General features: G+C 45.6%; 2 protein-coding genes across 5 annotated transcripts in view; one reads left to right on the plus strand and one right to left on the minus strand.

Annotated features, from left to right (window-relative positions):
* Window positions 1-2,053: 2,053 nt before the first annotated feature.
* On the plus strand, window positions 2,054-8,528 carry LOC140385090 (large ribosomal subunit protein eL14-like). 4 transcript variants are annotated; one of them, XM_072466906.1, is made up of 7 exons: window positions 2,054-2,164; window positions 2,445-2,546; window positions 4,909-5,003; window positions 6,149-6,248; window positions 6,456-6,509; window positions 6,604-6,655; window positions 8,417-8,528. In XM_072466906.1, exons 1-6 carry the CDS (start codon window positions 2,162-2,164, stop codon window positions 6,625-6,627), a joined length of 378 nt encoding a protein of 125 aa, XP_072323007.1. In that variant the 5' UTR covers window positions 2,054-2,161; the 3' UTR covers window positions 6,628-6,655; window positions 8,417-8,528. The 4 variants fall into 4 exon arrangements, with proteins under 4 accessions (XP_072323007.1, XP_072323006.1, XP_072323005.1 ...); XM_072466905.1 differs by lacking the exon at window positions 6,604-6,655 and having other exon boundaries at window positions 6,456-6,559; XM_072466904.1 differs by lacking the exon at window positions 6,604-6,655.
* A 10,388-nt stretch (window positions 8,529-18,916) lies between these two features.
* entpd3 (ectonucleoside triphosphate diphosphohydrolase 3) overlaps window positions 18,917-22,596 on the minus strand; it is a 34,069-nt gene continuing 30,389 nt past the window's right edge. Inside the window, exon 10 of the mRNA XM_072466908.1 lies at window positions 18,917-20,815. Coding sequence (XP_072323009.1) covers window positions 20,627-20,815 — 189 coding nt within the window. The 3' untranslated portion in view covers window positions 18,917-20,626. The remainder of the gene's footprint in view (window positions 20,816-22,596) is intronic.

Here is a 22,596-nt window from a genome sequence, read left to right on the forward strand (position 1 = left end):
GGCCTGTTTCCATGCTGTAAACATCTATGACTCTTTAACCATAGTGGATTGGATCTCGAACAACGATAAGTCAGAGTAAAGGAGGGAGATAGAGAACTTTGTGGAGTGGTGTAACAACAACAATCTCTCCCTCAATGTCAGCAAAACGAAAGAGCTGGGCATTGACTTCAGGAAGCAAAGTATCCTACACACTCCTATATGCATCAATGGTGCCAAAGTGGAGATGGTTGACAGCTTCAAATTCCTAGGTGTAAACATCACCAGCAATCTGTCCTGGTCCCCCACGATGATGCTACCACCAAGAAAGCACAACAGCACCTGTACTGCTCAGAAAACTAAGGAAATTCAGCATGTCCACATTGACTCTCACCAATTTTTACAGATGCACCATAGAAAGTATCCTATCTGGCTGCATCACAGCCTGGTATGGCAACTGCTCGGCCCAAGACCGTAAGAAACTACAGAGTCATGAACACAGCCCAGTCCATCACGGGAACCTGCCTCCCATCCATTGACTGTCTACACCTCCTGCTGTCATGGGAAAGCGGACAGCATAATCAAAGACCCCTCCCACCCCGGGTATTCGCCCTTCCAATTTCTCCCATCAGGCAAGAGATACAAAAGTCTGAGAAGATGCAATAAGAGCTTCTTTCCCACTGTTACCAGACTCCTGAATGACCCTCGTATGGACTGATCTGATCTCTTCATACATCTTCTCTACTAACTACTCCTGTATGCTTCACCGGGTGCCTGTGGCTATGTATTTACGTTGTGTATTTATGTACGCCCTATGTATTTTTCATGTATGGAATGATCTGCCTGAACTGTACGCAGAACAATACTGTTCACAGTACCTCAGTACACGTGACAATAAAAAAATCCAAATCGGCTCAATGGGATATTCTTCTGTTGTAAATACACATATATCCCCATAGGGCAGCACGGTAGCATTGTGGATAGCACAATTGCTTCACAGCTCCAGGGTCCCAGGTTCGATTCCGGCTTGTGTCACTGTCTGTGCGGAGTCTGCACATCCTCCCCGTGTGTGCGTGGGTTTCCTCCGGGTGCTCCGGTTTCCTCCCACAGTCCAAAGATGTGCAGGTTAGGTGGATTGGCCATGATAAATTGCCCTTAGTGTCCAAAATTACCCTTAGTGTTGGGTGGGGTTACTGGGTTGTGGGGATAGGGTGGAGGTGTTGACCTTGGGTAGGGTGCTCTTTCCAAGAGCCGGTGCAGACTCGATGGGCTGAATGGCCTCCTTCTGCACTGTAAATTCTACGATTCTATGATATATATGTTTCTGGAACATACCTCTTCATTCACCTGAGGAAGGAGCAGCGCTCCGAAAGCTAGTGTTTGAAACAAACCTGTTGGACTTTAACCTGGTCTTGTAAGACTACTTACTGTGCCCACCCCAGTCTAACGCCGGCATCTCCACATCATAAATACACAGATATTTGATCTCTCAGGGAATGAAGGGATAAAGGGAACAGGCTGAAAAGTGGATTTGAAGGGAAAGATTAGCTTCGAGTTCAAAAACCAACATTTGTATTTTGTCAACATTTATAAATGCGGCTTGCGCTCACTCAACCAGCCATGATCTTATTGAATTGTGGAGCCAGTTTGGCAGGCCATGTGGTCTACTCCTGCTCCCGTTCCTTATCATAGAATCCCTACCATGCAGGAGGCCATTCGGTCCATTGAATCTGTACTGACCCTCTGAAAGAGAATCCCACCCACGCTCACTCCCCACCCTATCCCCATAAACCCACCCAACCTGCACATGGACACTAAAGGGGTAACTTAGCATGGCCAATCCGCCCAACCTACACATGCTATACTCTTTGTCTTTCTCGGTGCGCATGTGAAGAGCTTCAGGTGCTTCCTCTCCTCACACAACAGCCGCCATGACACCCGCACCGCGTGCGCTCCTGACGCCGGGCATGCGCAGTATGGCTATGGAGCGGAGGTGGCGGGAAATAGGTGCGCATGCGTGCGGCGTGGCAGCGTGCAGGAGCGGCGCGTGCGTGCGGGAGCTGCGCAAGCGCATACCGGGCGCCCGGCAGGGTCGGCGCATGCGCACCACCGCCCCTGTGTAAGACCGGAACCGGAAGCTGCCCCCCTCCTTTCTCTCTCTCTCTCTCTCTCTCTCCCGGCCGCCATGGTGAGTGCGGGGCCGCCGGTGAAAACGCGACACGTTCGGAGCTCCGGGAGGGCGGCCCGCCCCCGGGCACTGCGCTGCCCACCGCCTAACATTAATATAATGCGCGGCTGCCCACAGCCCGGGCCTAATGAGGGATAACAGCCGCTCCCGGTGACCGCGTGTCCCCGCCGCCGGCTCCAGGCCTCGGGGATAGGGCCCCGGGCTGGGGTGAGGGCCCGGGTGCTCCCCCTCCCCGCCCTCCCTCTCTCGGTGCCCCGCTCATTCTCTCCTCTGTTTCCAGGTCTACAAACGATACGTGGAGATCGGCCGCGTGGCCTACATCGCCTTTGGCCACCACGCGGGCAAGCTGGTGGCGATCGTGGATGTGATTGACCAGAACCGGGTAGGAGCTCACACTGACCCCCCCGTCACACAGCAGCCCCCCCTCCCCCCGTCACACAGCAGCCCCCCCTCCCCCCGTCACACAGCAGCCCCCCCCCAGTCACACAGCAGCCCCCCCCAGTCACACAGCAGCCCCCCCCCCAGTCACACAGCAGCCCCCCCCCCCCCCAGTCACACAGCAGCCCCCCCCCAGTCACACAGCAGCCCCCCCCCAGTCACACAGCAGCCCCCCCCCAGTCACACAGCAGCCCCCCCCCAGTCACACAGCAGCCCCCCCCCGTCACACAGCAGCCCCCCCCAGTCACACAGCAGCCCCCCCCAGTCACACAGCAGCCCCCCCCCCAGTCACACAGCAGCCCCCCCCAGTCACACAGCAGCCCCCCCCCAGTCACACAGCAGCCCCCCCCCAGTCACACAGCAGCCCCCCCCCAGTCACACAGCAGCCCCCCCCCCCAGTCACACAGCAGCCCCCCCCCCCCAGTCACACAGCAGCCCCCCCCCCCCCAGTCACACAGCAGCCCCCCCCCCCAGTCACACAGCAGCCCCCCAGTCACACAGCAGCCCCCCCCTCCCCCAGTCACACAGCAGCCCCCCCCCTCCCCCAGTCACACAGCAGCCCCCACCTCCCCCAGTCACACAGCAGCCCCCCCCCCCCCAATCACACAGCAGCAGCCCCCCCCCCCCCCCCAAGTCAGCGGCACATTGCCGCCCGGGCCTCATCGGCTGTAACAGGCCTGCACTCTGTCTGCTCTGTGTTAAACCTGTCAGCTGGTCCTGTGTCCCCCTTTCTGATTCAGCAATTCGCAAACGTTCCCTGGTTGAAGAATGTCTTTTTAAATGGATTAATAATCACTCCCATCAGCCCCCACACCTGACTACTGTACAGTGCTCATAATGTGATGGATGTAAACTTTTTAAAATTACACTAACTTACTGATGTGAATTTGCTGACTTCTTAATGACACTCTATATTTGATAGTAGCCTGGGAGAGGGGGTGGGGGAGTCAGCAATGGGGAACCACATTTCAGTGAGAGACGAATTATGTGGGGAGGCAGAGCTTCCCTCTGGCGGCTGCTGCTTGCTAACCTGTTCATGACTATCGTGCTCTAGGTTGTCAACCATCCTTGGGGCCCACCCTGGATGGACCTCTGTTTGAGATGCTGTGCTCTAGAACCAGAGGTTCCGAATAGAAGCCCATCCAAAGAGATCTGAATACTAAAATGAAGCCCGGCACCTTTAGTGCAGCAGGCAGAGGCTGTTATGATCCCGATGAGGGGGGAAACTTAATGAAATGAGCCCCAACAACAAATTGATGTCAATTCCTCTTTTTGTAACTTTTACTTTAACACGAACCAGAATCAACACCAATTGTGTATGAATTAATGGGAAAATGATACTTCAAATTAAATTGATTTTACTTTATATCAGGGTTTCCCAAACATTTCAAGCCTCTGAATCCCTAGTGACCTCTCAAAAGTATTGAGAAACCCCAAACATTCTCATAATATCGATGACCGTTTTGCCGCAAAAGCATACGTTCATGAGATATTTGCCATTCGATCAAGGCTGATCTCATCTTGGCCTTAACTCCACTGTCGTTGCCCCTTCTCCAGAACCCTTCAACCCATTGCCAATTAAAAATCTGTAACTCCTCCTTAAATTAGTCATTGTCCCAGCATCCACCGACTTGGGTAGCGAATTCCACAGATTCACAACCCTTTGAGTTTCTCCTCAACTACGTTTTAAATTTGCTGCCTCTTATCCTGAGACTATGACCCCTCGTTCTAGAATGTCCCACAAGAGGAAGCATCCACTCCACATCTACTTTATCCATACCGTTAATCATCTTGTATACCTCAATTTGATCTCGATCCAGGTGTAAATAAGTCTTTTCTAGCTATATCTGTGCACATATTCACCTGGTAATTAAAAGATTCTCTGATTAAAAGACTATAAGATGTACCCTTTATTATTTCTAGTGGGAGGAATGATGCTGGAAAGCTGATTCTAAGTATTGAACCCACCCTTTCCCTCACACTCGCATCTCTCATTCACTTAGCTGTGTCTCTGAAATTCACACACTCACTCGTCCCTCTCATTCACATAAACCCTCTCACACGCAAACACTAACCCTCTCATAGATACTCCCCTCACATGGAAACATCCATTTTCACAGACGCTGCTCATGAAAACACTCCCTTCACGGACCCACCGCGTGGGCACTGGCCTCTTCCCCCCCCCCCCCCCCCCCCCCTTCACGGACATTACCTTCACACCTGTCAAACTCTCGCCCCCTCAGACCATGGACTAGACTGCACCATGAACTGTGTTAAGTCAAGCTACCTCTTTGAATCTCTCCTAGGCATTGGTGGATGGCCCTTGCAGTGGCGTGCGGAGACAAGCAATGCCATTTAAATGTATGCAGCTCACTGATTTCAAGATTAAAATACCCCACAGGTGAGACCTAGATTTGTTCAGTTAAATTTACGTATTTAGAATTAAAACATTATTTTCGTTCAAATGAATATAATTTAATCCGAAGCTGAACTCAATATTGTGCATTTAAGTCTCTTCAGAAGCTTGGGCTGGATTCAAACCTGGTTTCTCGACAATAGGCCAATTCATCATTTTTAAAAAAAATGATCTTGAGGATCAGGTTTGAGTCCAAAATGGGCCGAAACAATTCAGTTGGCCCAATTGTAACTTGCACTGCAGTGTGGCGGAATATGGGTTTGAACGCATGTTTTCCTGGCGCTGAGGGACAAATTGCTTGGCTGCTAGCCATTTATTTATAGCACAGTTTGGTGAGGGTTACCAGGATATATTGGCTCATCTCCATTTCGAGACTTTGTGTTCATGTGTGAATTCCAACAATTTCTTCAGGTCATCTTAAAAAAGAAAGGGGGGTGCTCCGGTTTCTTCCCACAGTCCAAAGATGTGCAAGTTGGAGATTGGCCATGCTAAAATTGCCCTTTGTCCAAAAAGGATTGGGTGGGATTGCGGAGATGGGATGGAGATGTGGGCTTAAGTATGGTGCTCTTTCCAATGGCCGGTGCAGACTCGATGGGCCGAATGCCCTCCTTCTGTACTGTAAATTCTTTGACGTCTTCCTGGCCTTGTACTTCAAGGGAATTATGCATATAAACTCCTAGGTTTCTCTCTCCATTCATAGCTATCAACATTTTTTTTATTGAATGTGCCATTATTCATTGCGATTTCACGTGGTTGCAACAATTAATCTGCACCCATCTGTCTCCTGTCTGTCCTCTAAGAATATTGGCTTTGTTGGACAGCCAACCAACAAAGGTGTTTTAATTTGAAAAGAGATAGAACTTGGGTCATTTTCCCAGCTAAGGAATATTGGTGTTCCGTTTACTTTGAATTCTTACTGTTTCAGACGGTTCCTAGTGATCACCTGCAATCTCATCACAGAAACTCCTCTGAATTTATGTAGTGTTTGGCGGGGGGGCACACACAAGCATTTAACAATGCACCATATATTAAGAAAAGACTTTTGAAGTCAACAAATCATTGAGCAAAATTGCACACATTGAATAACTAGATTACTCAACAAACAAGTTTGTTTTATAATTTTCTCTTAGTGTCCGCCACAAGTCTGTGAAAGCTGCTTGGGAAAAGGAGAAAATCAATGAGAAATGGGAAGCCACTCACTGGGCAAAGAAAATTGAAGCCCGTGCAAAGGTTGGTGCTTTATCAACACTTCCCCATGGCTAAAGTGTTTGTGTGGGACAATTTTGTGTCCAGTCCTGTTGTTTAACTGCAAATTGGAATTTAAAACGCTGTAGATTTACATCCTCACATTGTGTCAGTGTCTTGTCTAATTAAAACGTCTTCTCCCAAAAAGCGTGCTCGATATAATTTACCTATTTCTCTCTCGCCTCCCCTCAGAGAGCCAAAATGACAGACTTTGATCGCTACAAGGTCATGAGGGCCAAGAAAATGGTGAGTTCACTTTCACAAGTAACTGTTTAGATCGTTGTCTGGTATTTCACGTAAGTTTTTGCACCTTAGCGTTTAAATTTGTTCTATCATTTAGCTTGTTTTACAGCGGTACTTCTGATTTTGGCCGGCTGGGTTAAGTGTGTTGGGTATGTGGTGATAAGTTATTTCATAACTGCTTTATTTAAATTGTTTAGCACAGGAACATAAACTAGAAGCAGGAGTGGACCAAATGACCCATTAACACAGCAATGAAGTTACTGTGAAAATCCCCTAGTCGCCACACTCGAGCGCCTGTTCGGGTACACCGAGGGAGAATTCAGAATGCCCAATTCACCTAACAGCACGTCCTTTGGGATTTGTGGGAGGGAACCGGAGGAAACCCACGCAGACCCGGGGAGAACGTGCAGACTCCGCACAGACAGTGACCCAAGCTGGGAATCGAACTCTGGTCCCTGCCGCTGTAAAGCAACAGTGCTAACTATTGTGCTACCGTGTGATTATGACCTGGGGTTTCAACTCCATCTTCCAGGCCTCTACCCAAATCCCTGGATTCACTGAGAGGCCAGAACTCTTATCTGTTGACCTTAAATGTATTCAATAATGGAGCATCCGCAACTCTCTGGGGTAGAGAATTCCAAAGATTCACAACTCTTGAGTGGAGAAATTTCTCCTCCGGTCTAAATGACTGTCCCTTTACCCTGAGACTGCCTCCTGTGTTTTCGACACTGGCCAGCGGAAATAATCTCTTAGCACCTACCCTGGCCGTTCAGAATCCCGAATATTTCAATGCTTCCCGTTTTTCTAAACTCGGGCTAATGATCGTTCCATTTAAGGTGCAAATTATTAACTTCAGCTGAGGTATTTGCTTCACCAGGACAAATCACTGTTTTATGAACTAATGTCTGGTAATCAGTTAATTGTATTTAATGTTACCATGTGAGGTAATAATCTGGAGTCCTGAGGGTTCAATTGTTAAGGGAAATTCTAGGCGCCAGGGTGTATTCCCTCAAATTTAAATTGATTAGAGAGTGACTTAACCAAAGCTTTTGGGTACATGTAGAAACAATCTCCTGGTTGTGGAGCCTGGGATTAGGGGGCACGTTCTAAAAATTAGAGCTATGGCTTTTGGGGTTGAAACTGGAGAAAGCTTATGCATGCAAAAGGTGGTAAAGTTTGGAACTGTCCTCTGCAGATAGAAATGGTGGATTAATTGTTTGCTTTAAACCTGAGAATGGCACAGACATTTGTTATTAAGGGATATGGGGCAAAAGCAGGTATATGGAGTTAGGATATAGATCAGCCATGATCTCATTGAATGATAGAACAGGATAAAGGAACTGAATGGGTGGTGTATTTGTGGAACTTGCTGCCCCATAATGCGGTGGAATCTGAGTCATTAAACAGTTTTAAGAAGGAAATAGGTATATTTCTGATTTTAAAACGGGTTAAAGGGATATGGGCAACATGTGGGGAATGGATTTTAGATCGGGAAGAGATCAGTCATGATCAGATTGAGTGGCAGAGCAGGGCTCGAAGGGCTGAATTGCCGCCTTCTGCTCCTAATTCCTACGTTATCAATCTGCATAATTGTCAAACTGAGGAAATTCAGCGCTTGTTCAGAAACTGGCCTTTCTAAAATGGCATTTATAGGCTTGTGGAAGGCAAAATGGTAAATTCAATTTGTTAATGCTTTTAATGATGCGCATACTTAGTAGACCCTTTCTGATTTTGTACCGTAGTCACAAAGGGGGGATATGTATGCCAAAGAAATTAGAGTCCATTCAGACGCTGTCAGGCAGCTTCCATCTGGCTGAACAGCAATATGTGACCCTGACAAAGTGAGTGTGTCATGGTTAAATAAATCAGCATGGATTGCAGTAACTTGACTTCTTCTTCCCTCTCCTCAGAGAAACAAAATCATCAAGCACGAGTTGTCAAAGCTGAAGAAGGAAGCCAACAAGAAAGCATAAATGTTTATTGTGTAAACAGAAAAAATAAACTTCATAACAAAATTTTAAACTGGTCTTTGTGACTTTGTTGCCTGGGTTATTGAGTGGATTAGCATGCCAGGTTGGAAATGTTTACTTTTCATTTAGGCTGCCAAAGGTAGCGTTTAACCAGTTTCTCAACATTCCCGTTTCAAGCAAAGTTATGGAATTTTAACATTGATGTAATGGTGTATAAATTGAGAATGTGGGACCATTTCTTTTTGCAGGATCATTTGTCTTCCATGTTGCAAGCTGTTAACGTCAATTGGGTCAGGAAGTAGAGAGGATAGAGATATAGATTGGGTAAAAATCCAGAACTTAATAGTCGATTGGTTCATCCTTAGCAGACCCTTTCTGATTTTGCACCATAGTCACAGGATCGGGGGGGGGGGGGGGGGGGGGGGGGGGGGGGGGATTTGTATGCCAGAGGATGTAGAGTCTATGTCAGATAACTCCCATCTAGCTGAATAACAACATGTGACCCCAACAAATTGAGTGAGTCCTGGTTTGCTTCACTGTTCAGTCGTTCTGCGGTGCCAGCAGCTCGCACTCTGGTAAGTTCCGGTGCAGAACTGTTTTGAGCTGAAGACTGCAAAAGTGTGGATGATGCCCACTCCAGGCATATCATCTTTGTCACCCAATGAATTAGATCGTGCGCTGCATTTGTGACTATTATAACATTGCATTGTTGCTCTTTTGTTGTGATGTGCTATTTCTAAAGACTGGCATGTGTCAGCCTTTATTACTACATTTGAATCCCAATCATTAAATATCTATTGGTACTAATACAGCTATGGTGGCAAGACATAATATCCCAAACCTAACATTTAACACCCACTATTTAGCTTTTCTCTAAAATTACCATCTACCACACCTTTATGAAATATATGAACTAATGTTTCCTGAACTTCATATCTCTGATGATCTGGGCACTGATTTTCACCAGTTCATGCTGGTACAGTTCCAACCAATTACACTGTCCACGCAGAAAAGTGCATTTTAATTTTGGGAAATTGAAACTCCCCAAAAATCCATTTTCTAGCTGGTGCATAGGTCACTGCCAAAACCTGATGAGGGCAATTTTGGAAGCTGTTCACACTTAGCTGCCTGATAGCTTGTGTAGTTGTGTTTACCATGCATTGCAAATAGTGGCAAAATCCCATTAATGTAGACACACAAGTTACTATCCTCGAACTGCTTAACAAAATTGCTGCCTACATCCAAACTCTGACCAAGTCCTGTTCGCACAGCACCCCTGTGCTGCCTTTACAACTTGTCTAACAGCAATGTGTTTTTAAAACTATCATCCCACCGCTCCTTTCCATCTCGACCCTCAAACACTGCAGCTGTCAAGCCTCTGCTTTCTGCTCCCTTCTGCAACCCCAGTTTTTGTTTACTACATCTTTGTGGGTCACACCTTCAGCTGCTAATTCCTAGCAGATTAATAATGTTTTTTTTTAAACTCTGCCATTTTATTTAAAGAACTGCCCACAACAAAAGTTACTGGGGAAAGAAAATTTGGCATTGCTAAACCAAATTCTTGGCAAATTGCCAAGTGTCCATTGTAGGTTACAATTCAAATATATCAATAGAAGTAAAGTCAAAATAAAATGAACCTAACTGAATTATCCCTTTTGACATTTTGCTATAATTTTGTAAGTAAAGACATCTTTATAAACAAACTGATTTAAGATGGGGTAAAATAAGACATTTCGGCTATTGATTCTAGTGTTTAAGAAATAATTCCCAATAGCACATTTAGAATAATTTATCATCTTGAACTATGTTAGGAACAATCGCAACCATAAAACCGGTACCTCATTCGATTGCATTTATTTTTATACATTTTTAAGGGGCAATTTAGTGTGGCCAATCCACCTACACTGCACATTGGGTTGTGGGGGTGAGACACGGGGAGAATGCAAACTCCACACACACTGACCCGGGTCCTCGGCCCCGATTGCATTTATTTTAAGCACAATGATGTTTCTTGTTAAAATGATTACTTGAAACTAAAGTGCAGCATAATAACCTTTTATCTCAATAACAGCACTAATCTTAATTTTTTTTCATGTTTTGTGATCCAACTGAAAACTAAAGGTTGGTAGCCACGAATGAGATGTTAAAGAGCTCCATGTGAATCCGGACTGGTAGGTTGCAACTTGCCCTAAACGCTGGAATTAACTCAAAGAACAAAGAAAGGTACAGCACAGGAACAGGCCCTTCGGCTCTCCAACCATGCTGCCCGTCTAAACTAAAATCTTCTACACTTCCGGGGTCTGTATCCTATTCCCATCCTATTCATGTATTTGTCTAAACTTCACTATCGTCCCTGCTTCCACCACCTCCGGCAGCGAGTTCCAGGCACCCACTGCCCTCTAATAAATGTGCCTCGTACATTTCTAAACCTTGCCCCTCGCACCTTAAACCTGTGCCCCCTAGTAATTGACCCCTCTACCCTGGGAAAAAGTCTCTGACTACCCTGTCTGCCCCTCATAATTTTGTAGACCTAACTCCACGAACATTTCTGCTTCACTGGTTCTCCTTCACCTCCTTAAGCTCGGTAAAACTTTAGTCTTTGAATCAGCTTTTTGTCAGCTGATCTGATATCTCCTGATGTGACGAGTATCCGATTTTGTTTTGATAAGGCTCCTGTGAAGTGATGGAGAATAAATCAGGAGGTAACAAGGACAGTATGTTAGTCATGGGTGACTCATGTATGTTGGGAAAATGACATTGGCATAGGTAGCCGCGAGGAAGAATTCATAGTGTATTCAGAACAGTTTCCTAGAATTATATGTTGTAGGTAAGCGGTGGTATTGTCTCTGGACTATTAATCCAGAGACCCAGAGTAATGCTCTGGGGACCCAGGTTCGAATCCCACCACTGCCGATGGTGAGATTTGAATTGAATAAAAATCTGGAATTAAAAGTCCAATGATTGTCGATTGTTGTAAAAACCCATCTGGTTCACTAATGTCCTTTAGGGAAGGAAATCTGCCGTCCTTACCCGGTCTGGCCTACATGTGACTCCAGACCCACAGCCGTGTGGTTGACTCCTAACTGCCCCCTCCAGGGCAATTATGGATGGGCAATAAATGCTGGCACAGCCTGCGATGCCCATGCCCCATGAATGAAAAGAAAAACTGATCAAGCTATTTTGGATCTGGCAATGTGTAATGAGGCAGTTTCATGAAGAATCTGAGTAAATGATCCCCTGGGATACTGACCATAACATGATCGAATTTAGCGTTCAGTTTGAGTGAGAAACTTGAGTCAGAAACTAAACTTAAATGGGGGTAATTACAAAGGAATGGGGGTAGAGTGGACTCGGAATGGAGTTTATCATAGAATTTACAGTGCAGAAGGAGGCCATTCGGCCCATCGAGTGCACCGGCTCTTGGAAAGAGCACCCTACCCAAGGTCAACACCTCCACCCTATCCCCATAATCCAGTAACCCCACCCAACACTAAGGGCAATTTTGGACACTAAGGGCAATTTATCATGGCCAATGCACCTAACCTGCACATCTTTGGACTGTGGGAGGAAACCGGAGGAAACCCACGCACACACAGGGAGGATGTGCAGACTCCACACAGACAGTGACCCAAGCCGGAATTGAACCTGGGACCCTGGAGCTGTGAAGCAATTGTGCTAACCACCATGCTACTGTGCTGCCCGTTTAGCAGAAAAGATGGTTGATCAGCATGTTCATGATAGTTCATGACTCCCACTTCAAAGATATATCCTATTACAAAGAAATGTACAGCACAGGAACAGGCCCTCCAAGCCCGTGCCGACCATGTTGCCCGACTAAACTACAATCTTCTACACTTCCTGGGTCCGTATCCCTCTATACCCATCCTATTCATGTATTTGTCAAGATGCCCCTTAAATGTCACTATCGTCCCTGCTTCCACCACCTCCTCCGGTAGCGAGTTCCAGGCACCCACTACCCTCTGTGTAAAAAAACTTGCCTCATACATCAACTCTAAACCTTGCCCCTCTCACCTTAAACCTATGCCCCCTATAATTGACCCCTCTACCCTGGGGAAAAGCCTCTGACTATCCACTCTGTCTATGCCCCTCATAATTTTAGGTCGCCCCTCAACCTCCTTCGTTCCAGTGAGACCAAACCAAGTTTATTCAACCGCTCCTCATAGCTAATGCCCTCTATACCAGGCAACATTCTGGTAAATCTCTTCTGCACCCTTTCTAAAGCCTCCACATCCTATTGAGGAAGAAGGATTCTAGAATTCAACCATGGTTAACCAATGAAGTGAAGGATAGTATTAAAATTAAAGAAAAGACATACAATATGGCAAAGAGGATTGAAAAGTTTTTAAAACCAACAAAAGATGACCAAACAAAGAGGGAGAAGGTAAACTGTGGATAAACTAGCAAGTAATATAAAACGGACGGTAAGTATTTCTTTGTACATATAAAATGGAAGAGAGAGGCCAAAGTGAACATATCGGCCCTTAGAGAATGAGAGGAGGGAAATAATGGGAACCAGGTAATTGCAGAGGAACATAGAACATACAGCACAGAACAGGCCCTTCGGCCCACGATGTTGTGCCGAACCTTTGTCCTAGATTAATCATAGATTATCATTGAATTTACAGTGCAGAAGGAGGCCATTCGGCCCTTTGAGTCTGCACCGGCTCTTGGAAAGAGCACCAGACCCAAACTCAACACCTCCACCCAACACCAAGGGCAATTTGGACATTAAGGGCAATTTATCATTGGCCAATTCACCTAACCCGCACATCTTTGGACTGTGGGAGGAAACCGGAGCACCCGGAGGAAACCCACGCAGACACGGGGAGGACGTGCAGACTCCGCACAGACAATGACCCAAGCCGGAATCGAACCTGGGACCATGGAGCTGTGAAGCAATTGCGCTATCCACAATGCTACCGTGCTGCCCTTAAGAACAAATAAATCTACACTATATCATTTTACCGTCATCCATGTACCTATCCAATAGCTGCTTGAAGGTCCCTAATGTTTCCGACTCAACTACTTCCACAGGCAGTGCATTCCATGCCCCCACTACTCTCTGGGTAAAGAACCTACCTCTGATATCCCTCCTATATCTTCCACCTTTCACCTTAAATTTATGTCCCCTTGTAATGGTGTGTTCCACCCGGGGAAAAAGTCTCTGACTGTCTACTCTATCTATTCCCCTGATCATCTTATAAACCTATCAAGTCGCCCCTCATCCTTCTCCGCTCTAATGAGAAAAGGCCTAGCACCCTCAACCTTTTCTCGTAAGACCTACTCTCCATTCCAGGCAACATCCTGGTAAATCTTCTTTGCACCTTTTCCAGAGCTTCCACATCCTTCCTAAAATGAGGCGACCAGAACTGTACACAGTACTCCAAATGTGGCCTTACCAAAGTTTTGTACAGCTGCATCATCACCTCACGGCTCTTAAATTCAATCCCTCTGTTAATGAACGCGAGCACACCATAGGCCTTCTTCACAGCTCTATCCACTTGAGTGGCAACTTTCAAAGATGTATGAACATAGACCCCAAGATCTCTCTGCTCCTCCACATTGCCAAGAACTCTACCGTTAACCCTATATTCCGTATTCATATTTGTCCTTCCAAAATGGACAACCTCACACTTTTCAGGGTTAAACTCCATCTGCCACTTCTCAGCCCAGCTCTGCATCCTATCTATGTCTCTGCGGCCGACAACAGCCCTCCTTACTATCCACAACTCCACCAATCTTCGTATCGTCTGCAAATTTACTGACCCACCCTTCAACTCCCTCATCCAAGTCATTAATGAAAATCACAAACCGCAGAGGACCCAGAACTGATCCCTGCGGTACGCCACTAGTAACTGGGATCCAGGCTGAATATTTGCCATCCACCACCACTCTCTGACTTCTATCGGTTAGCCAGTTCGTTATCCAACTGGCCAAATTTCCCACTATCCCATGCCTCCATACTTTCTGCATAAGCCTACCATGGGGAACTTTATCAAATGCCTTACTAAAATCCATGTACACTACATCCACTGCTTTACCTTCATCCACATGCTTGGTCACCTCCTCAAAGAATTCAATAAGATTTGTAAGGCAAGACCTACCCCTCACAAATCCGTGCTGACTAGCCCTAATCAAGCAGTGTCTTTCCAGATGCTCAGAAATCCTATCCTTCAGTACCCTTTCCATTACTTTGCCTACCACCGAAGTAAGACTAACTGGCCTGTAATTCCCAGGGTTATCCCTAGTTCCTTTTTTGAACAGGGGCGCGACATTCGCCACTCTCCAATCCCCTGGTACCACCCCTGTTGACAGTGAGGACGAAAAGATCATTGCCAACGGCTCTGCAATTTCATCTCTTGCTTCCCATAGAATCCTTGGATATATCCCGTCAGGCCCGGGGGACTTGTCTATCCTCAAGTTTTTCAAAATGCCCAACACATCTTCTTTCCTGACAAGTATTTCCTCGAGCTTACCAATCTGTTTCACACTGTCCTCTCCAACAATATCGCCCCTCTCATTTGTAAATACAGAAGAAAAATACTCATTCAAGACCTCTCCTATCTCTTCAGACTCAATACACAATCTCCCGCTACTGTCCTTGATCGGACCTACCCTCGTTCTAGTCATTCTCATATTTCTCACATATGTGTAAAAGGCCTTGGGGTTTTCCTTGATCCTACCCGCCAAAGATTGTTCATGCCCTCTCTTAGCTCTCCTAATCCCTTTTTTCATTTCCCTCCTGGCTATCTTGTATCCCTCCAATGCCCTGTCTGAACCTTGTTTCCTCAGCCTTACATAAGTCACCTTTTTCCTCTTAACAAGACATTCAACCTCTCTTGTCAACCATGGTTCCCTCACTCGACCATCTCTTCCCTGCCTGACAGGGACATACATATCAAGGACACGTAGCACCTGTTCCTTGAACAAGTTCCACATTTCACTTGTGTCCTTCCCTGCCAGCCTATGTTCCCAACTTATGCACTTCAATTCTTGTCTGACAACATCGTATTTACCCTTCCCCCAATTGTAAACCTTGCCCTGTTGCACGTACCTATCCCTCTCCATTACTAAAGTGAAAGTCACAGAATTGTGGTCACTATCTCCAAAATGCTCCCCCACTAACAAATCTATCACTTGCCCTGGTTCATTACCCAGTACTAAATCCAATATTGCCCCTCCTCTGGTCGGACAATCTACATACTGTGTTAGAAAAGCTTCCTGGACACACTGCACAAACACCACCCCATCCAAACTATTTGATCTAAAGAGTTTCCACTCAATATTTGGGAAGTTAAAGTCGCCCATGACTACTACCCTATGACTTCTGCACCTTTCCAAAATCTGTTTCCCAATCTGTTCCTCCACATCTCTGTTACTATTGGGGGGCCTATAGAAAACTCCTAACAAGGTGACTGCTCCTTTCCTATTTCTGACTTCAACCCATACTACCTCAATAGGGTGATACTCCTCGAACTGTCTTTCTGCAGCTGTTATACTATCTCTAATTAATAATGCCACCCCCCCACCTCTTTTACCACCCTCCCTAATCTTATTGAAACATCTATAACCAGGGACCTCCAACAACCATTTCTGCCCCTCTTCTATCCAAGTTTCCGTGATGGCCACCACATCGTAGTCCCAAGTACCGATCCATGCCTTAAGTTCACCCACCTTATTCCTGATGCTTCTTGCGTTGAAGTATACACACTTCAACCCATCTCCGTGCCTGCAAATACTCTCCTTTGTCAGTGTTCCCTTCCCCACTGCCTCATTACATGCTTTGGCGTCCTGAATATCGGCTACCTTAGTTGCTGGACTACAAATCCGGTTGCCATTCCCCTGCCAAATTAGTTTAAACCCTCCCGAAGAGTACTAGCAAACCTCCCTCCCAGGATATTGGTGCCCCTCTGGTTCAGATGCAACCCGTCCTGCTTGTACAGGTCCCACCTTCCCCAGAATGCGCTCCAATTATCCAAATACCTGAAGCCCTCCCTCCTACACCATTCCTGCAGCCACGTGTTCAACTGCACTCTCTCCCTATTCCTAGCCTCGCTATCACGTGGCACCGGCAACAAACCAGAGATGACAACTCTGTCTGTCCTGGCTTTCAACTTCCAGCCTAACTCCCTAAACTTGTTTATTACCTCCACACCCCTTTTCCTACCTATGTCGTTGGTACCAATGTGCACCACGACTTCTGGCTGCTCACCCTCCCCCTTAAGGATCCTGAAGACACGATCCAAGACATCCCTGACCCTGGCACCCGGGAGGCAACATACCTTCCGGGAGTCTCGCTCGCGACCACAGAATCTCCTATCTATTCCCCTAACCATTGAATCTCCTACAACTATTGCTTTTCTATTCTCCCCCCTTCCCTTCTGAGCCCCAGAGCCAGACTCCGTGCCAGAGACCTGACCGCTAGGGCCTTCCCCCGGTAGGTCACCCCCCCCAACAGCATCCAAAACGGTATACTTGTTTTGAAGGGGCACGGCCACGAGGGATCCCTGCACTGTCTGCCTGTTTGTTTTTTTCCCCCTGACTGTAACCCAGCTATTCTTGTCCTGTACCTTGGGTGTGGTTACCTCCCTGTAACTCTTCTCAATCACCCCCTCTGCCTCCCGGATGATCCGAAGTTCATCCAGCTTCAGCTCCAGTTCCCTAACACGGTCTTTGAGGAGCTGAAGTTGGGTGCACTTCCCGCAGGTATAGTCAGCGGGGACACCAGTGGTATCCCTCACCACCCACATCCTACAGGAGGAGCATGTAACTGGCCTAGCCTCCATCCCCTCTTACCTTAAAGAATATAGCTGCTGTGTGGACTAACTAGATCTCCGCCCTTCGACTCTGCTCCCAGTCAGCTACACTTCCTGTAAACTCCTGGCTCTCTTTGCACTCTTTGCGGAAATGTCGGAAACAAAATGAAAGGAGCACCTTACTCCCTCCTCACCTAACTCCCTCGGTCACCAAACTCTCACTATCGCACTCAAAAAGCACCAAATTCAGCACTCCCTCGGTCACCAAACTCTCACTATCGCACTCAAAAAGCACCAAATTCAGCACTCAGTGCAAACAGGAGTTAAATAAATACTTTGAGTCAGTGTTTATGGTGGAAGACAGTAGTAACATTGCAAAAATACTAAATCAAAGGGCAAAAATGGAAGGGAAGGATATAAATACAATAACTATTACTAGAGGAAAAGGTAAGTAATGGGGCTAAAGGCAAGTCTCCTGAACCTAATGGGTTGCACCCTAAGATATTAAAGGAAATAGCTACAGATATAGTGGATATACTGGTAGTAACCTTCTTGCTGGAAGTCTTGCTAAAACTATACAAAGCACTAGTTCAACCACATCTGGAATACTGAGCAGTTTTGGTCCCCTGATCGAAGAAGTGATACATTGGCATTTGAGGTTGATCCCAGGTATGAAGGAATCTTCTTATGAGAAGTTAAGTAGGCTGGACCTGTACTCATTGGAGTTTAGAAGAATGAGAGGCGACCTTATTGAGACATAGGATTCTCAGGGGGTTTGACAGGGTCGATGCTGGGAGGCTGTTTCCCCTTGTGAGAGGGTCTAGGACCAGGGGGCATGATCTCAGAGTAAGGGGTCACCCATTTAAGACAGATGGGGAGGAATTTCTTCTGAGGGTGGTGATGCTGTGGAATTTCTGACTGCAGAGGGCTGTAGAGGCTGGGTCGTTAAGTAGATTCAAGGCTGAGACAGAAATCTTTAATTGGTAAGGGAGCCAAGGGTTATGAGGAGAAGGCGGGAAAGTGGTGCTGAGGATTATCAGATCTGTGACGATCTCATTGAATGGGGAGCAGACTCGATGGGCCGGATGGCCCACTTGTGCTCCTACGCCTTATGGTCCAAGGCTCTTATATAATTGCAAGTTGGATTGGATTGGATTTGTTTTTGTTTTATTGTCACGTGTACCGAGGTACAGTGAAAAGTATTGTTCTGTGTACAGTCCAGACAGATCACTCCATACATGAAAAAAAAACATAGGGCATATATAAATACACACAAAAAAACATAGGGCACACATAAATACACAATGTAAATACGTGGGCATAGACACCGGGTGAAACATATAGAAGTGTAGTACTACTCAGTAGAGAAGATGCGTGAAGAGATCAGTTCAGTCCATTAGAGGGTCATTCAGGAGTCTGGTAACAGCGGGGTAGAAGCTGTTTTTGTGGGTGTTATGCGGTAGGGACTATATCTAAATGTAAGCCACCTGTGGAGCTGATCTGCCGCTGCTCGTGGCTGTAAAATCTGTGGCGGTCTGATGTTGCAGTGGGCACTTTTGCAAATCAAAATCTGAATTCAGGCCAATTCATTTTCTGAGGGGCCTTGTCAACAATTGAAAATGATCTCCAAATGGTAGCATTTATAACTTTTATTTATCGACTAAGTGATATTGAAATACATCCAACTACTTAATGTGAAAGCACAATGCGGTTAGATACATTAGCTTTGGAACGGCCGCTGAATGTCAGATTTCTTTAATGGCATACAGCATACAAATCTTATCAGCTCATCTTGATAATAATGATAACCTGGAGCCACAGATAGAATGTTTTGTCGGGCCGGCAGCTGTAAGAGACGTGATCTATAATGTCCAATGAGGATTTTCGCTTGAATTCATGTTCAAAACGAAACATTTTAATTTATCTATGTGCTTTGCTGTTAGCAAACCGTAAGCCTGGTTTAATTATTTCATGTCGATGACTTGTAATCGGAAAGTTCTGACAAAAGACCATTGACCCGAAGCATTGGGCCCCGATTTTATCTGCAAGTGAATGAGTTTCCAGTGAATTAAAATCTCGTTGAACTTCCCTCAGAACAGAGCTGAGACGCCAACTCTGTTTCTCTCTTCACGGATGCTGCCAGCCCCGCTGAGCTTTCCCAGCACTTCCCGTTTCTATTCCAGATGTGAAGCATTTTGGTCGTGTTACTTCAGTTTTATTGTTCGTGGTTGCATATGAGCAAGCAGCGGTGAAGACCTCCGTCATTTTATCAGCATTTCAGCGAAAAAGTGTCCCAATACCACATATCCTTACACTTTGAAAACACTTCATATATTTGGCACAAGTAATGGCTGTGTCACAGGACCAGTGTTTCTGGAAGTCCTTGTTTACATTCACATATTAATTAGGAAACAACATATTTTATTATTATTTTAGTCTTCAGTATATAGATTTGCAGCATTCCATTTTGTGTTGGTCTTTTACATGCTCAACACAGCAAGACAGTCCACGGTAGGTGTGCATCTCCAGTTCAGACCTACACACGTGCCAGGAGTGAATGGGTTAATGTCCTGCATGGCTAATGACTGCAATTTAAGGGCAGGTGGATGGGAAGAGACAAGAAACTATGAGATGAGATTTAAAAAGAATGTTGTAAAGTTCCTGTCGACAAATGGGAGTCCGGTTTACTTGCTGCACGGTGCATCGAAAGAACCTTGTGTGAAGATGGAAGGGTAAGGTTTGCTAAGATTTGTGCCAATGTAAAGACCAGCGTAAACTTTGGTGATTGCCAAACCCCACCATCTCTTTATTCGTGACTAAAAGACAACTGTTTTCCATCAGCAAACAAACAACTTTCCCTCTAACTGAGTCCCAAAATAAAACCCTCTCACCCCAACAGCAGCAAGCAGTAAAGATGATGTTGCTGCTTGCCACGTTGTTGAATTGAGCCAATGCTGCATCCACAGTCATAAGCCTGATAATATATTTATTTAACTTCTTTTATGCCTTTTTCTCTCTCATTGTCATTTTTTTCTACGACTCTTCTCTATCCTTTCTCTTTTCTTGCTCAATTTCTGTTGTCGAATCTATGTGTTATGATCACTCTTTCCTTTTTCAATGCAGGGCCTGGACAGAGGAAAGCAGGCCATTAATGAAGCAGGACACGGACAGAATACACATTGCTCTGGAAAGTTTCCCATTAACTCCACAGGGAACATAGATTTAATATGGGGCTATAAACGGGGCTGTACTTTTTGGGGAAGTTACTCCATCTCAGTGTTTTGCCTTGTCATTATCCGGATAACGCTGCTTTTTTTCCGCAAATATTCAACCATTCTGTTAGCGTAGGGAGCTCAGAAAGCACTAACTTGCACTAAAGTGAACGCATTATTGACATACAAATGAACATTGAACAGAACAAAACTAAAGTGGAAAACAGAAAGAGAAGTCCACAGAATACACCTTCACTAATTGGTGTTTGAATCACTTGATATTCTGATGGGATCATGTTGGTAAGGTTCAACATGTAACCGAGTGCCCAGCCAAAGCTGTTGTTTCGCATCTGCAACAAGGGAAACAGTGTATTAGAGGATTAGATATTTCAGAGTCTCAATGTTGCCTAAGCATCAGGCGGTCTTGTATTGAAGGTTCACTACTGGATAATGCATGTACTACATAATAGTTATTACGGGATGGCACTTCAATGGAATCTAGCTACAAACATACGAATTAGGGACAGGATTAGGCCACTCGGCCCCTCGAGCCTGCTTCACTATTGAATAAGTTCAGGAATGGTCTGGTTTCAACCTTAACCCCACATTCCTCCCTCCCCCGGGTAACCTTTCACCCCTTTGTTAGTCAATAATAATAATCTTTATTGTCACAAGTAGGCTTTTACATTAACACTGCAATTAAGTTACTGTGAAAAGCCCCTAGTCGCCACATTCCGGCGCCTGTTCGGGTACACGGAGGGAGAATTCAGAATGTCCAAATTACCTAACAACATGTCTTTTGGGACTTGTGGGAGGAAACCGGAGCATCAGGAGGAAACCCCACGCAGACACGGGGAGGACGTGCAGACTCCACACAGACACTGACCCAGCGGGGAATCGAACCTGGGACCCTGGTCTATCTAGCTCTACCTTAAAAATATTCAAAGATTCTGCTTCCACTGCCTTTTGAGGAAAAAAGTGCCAGAGACTTATGACCCTCAGAGAGAAAAAGATTCTCCTTAAATGAGAGATCCCTGATGTTTAAACAGTAAACCCTAGTTTTAGATTCTGCACCAAGAGGAAACATCCTCTCCACATTCACTCTGTCAATACCCTTGAAAACCTTAAAGTTTTCAGTCAAATTGCCATTTGCCTCTCTACAGTGTCTATCTAACTCAATCTCCCCAACAAAATACCACCCTGAGGTTGATCATATGACACTAACCTGGACCACAATAGCCTCTGGAAGGATGTAACACATTCCCACCATCATTCAGAATATTAGTTGCATCACATGTTTTGTGCAATCTTTAACTCTGGGAGAATGCTTTGAATCATGAACAATGAGGACCCTGAACATCTCTTCCAAACTCATCCACAGTGTCTCCGATAGGAATTTTCAAGGCTTCAAAGCCTACCCAACAACGTATGCTACCTAGAAGTCAGCTTTTTCTACCAATTAGTCAATTTATGTTAACTACTGGTACACTCCAATAATCTGTGAATCAATATCTCCACATACGTGTCAACCTTAGCTCTTGCCAACTTTTGTTATGTTCTTATTATTTACTTGTTGTAACGAAAAGAATCACCTGATTGATAGCAACACTAAATGACTTATTTAGCCTCCCACAAATGTACGTCAAAATTAGAGGATGCAGAACGTTCATTGACAAGTGCCCAGTGAACCTAAATTTGTTTAAAAATACCCTGGGAGAGCAGAATGATAACTGACATTTCAGAGACTGCACGAGAGGGAGGGTTTAAAATGTACCATTAAAAATATTCCTTTCAACCTAAAGAAGTGGCATCTTGGAACTCGGGGTGAATGATGGAGAGTTTATGACAACAAAGGCCACAATCCTAAACATTGGTGAATATTAGGAAAATTCAACCTAGTCTGTTGGACATGCTACAAGTGATATCACCCAACAGCCTTTTGAATTGGTGTTCTTTCATTTCCCTGCACGATGAGATAATTGAAACACAATTTCTTCCTCAAGTCAGCACAGCGGCGTGCTCCTGCTGCGGGTGAAGATGGACTGCCTCTCCCCCCCCATTCTCAGGGTTAGAATAATACGGAGAAAGTAACTTTAACCTCAAAACTAATAACTGGAAAGTTTTACAAAAC

This window comes from Scyliorhinus torazame, chromosome 11 (genome assembly GCF_047496885.1).
Source record: "Scyliorhinus torazame isolate Kashiwa2021f chromosome 11, sScyTor2.1, whole genome shotgun sequence".
Classification (NCBI taxonomy): domain Eukaryota; kingdom Metazoa; phylum Chordata; class Chondrichthyes; order Carcharhiniformes; family Scyliorhinidae; genus Scyliorhinus; species Scyliorhinus torazame.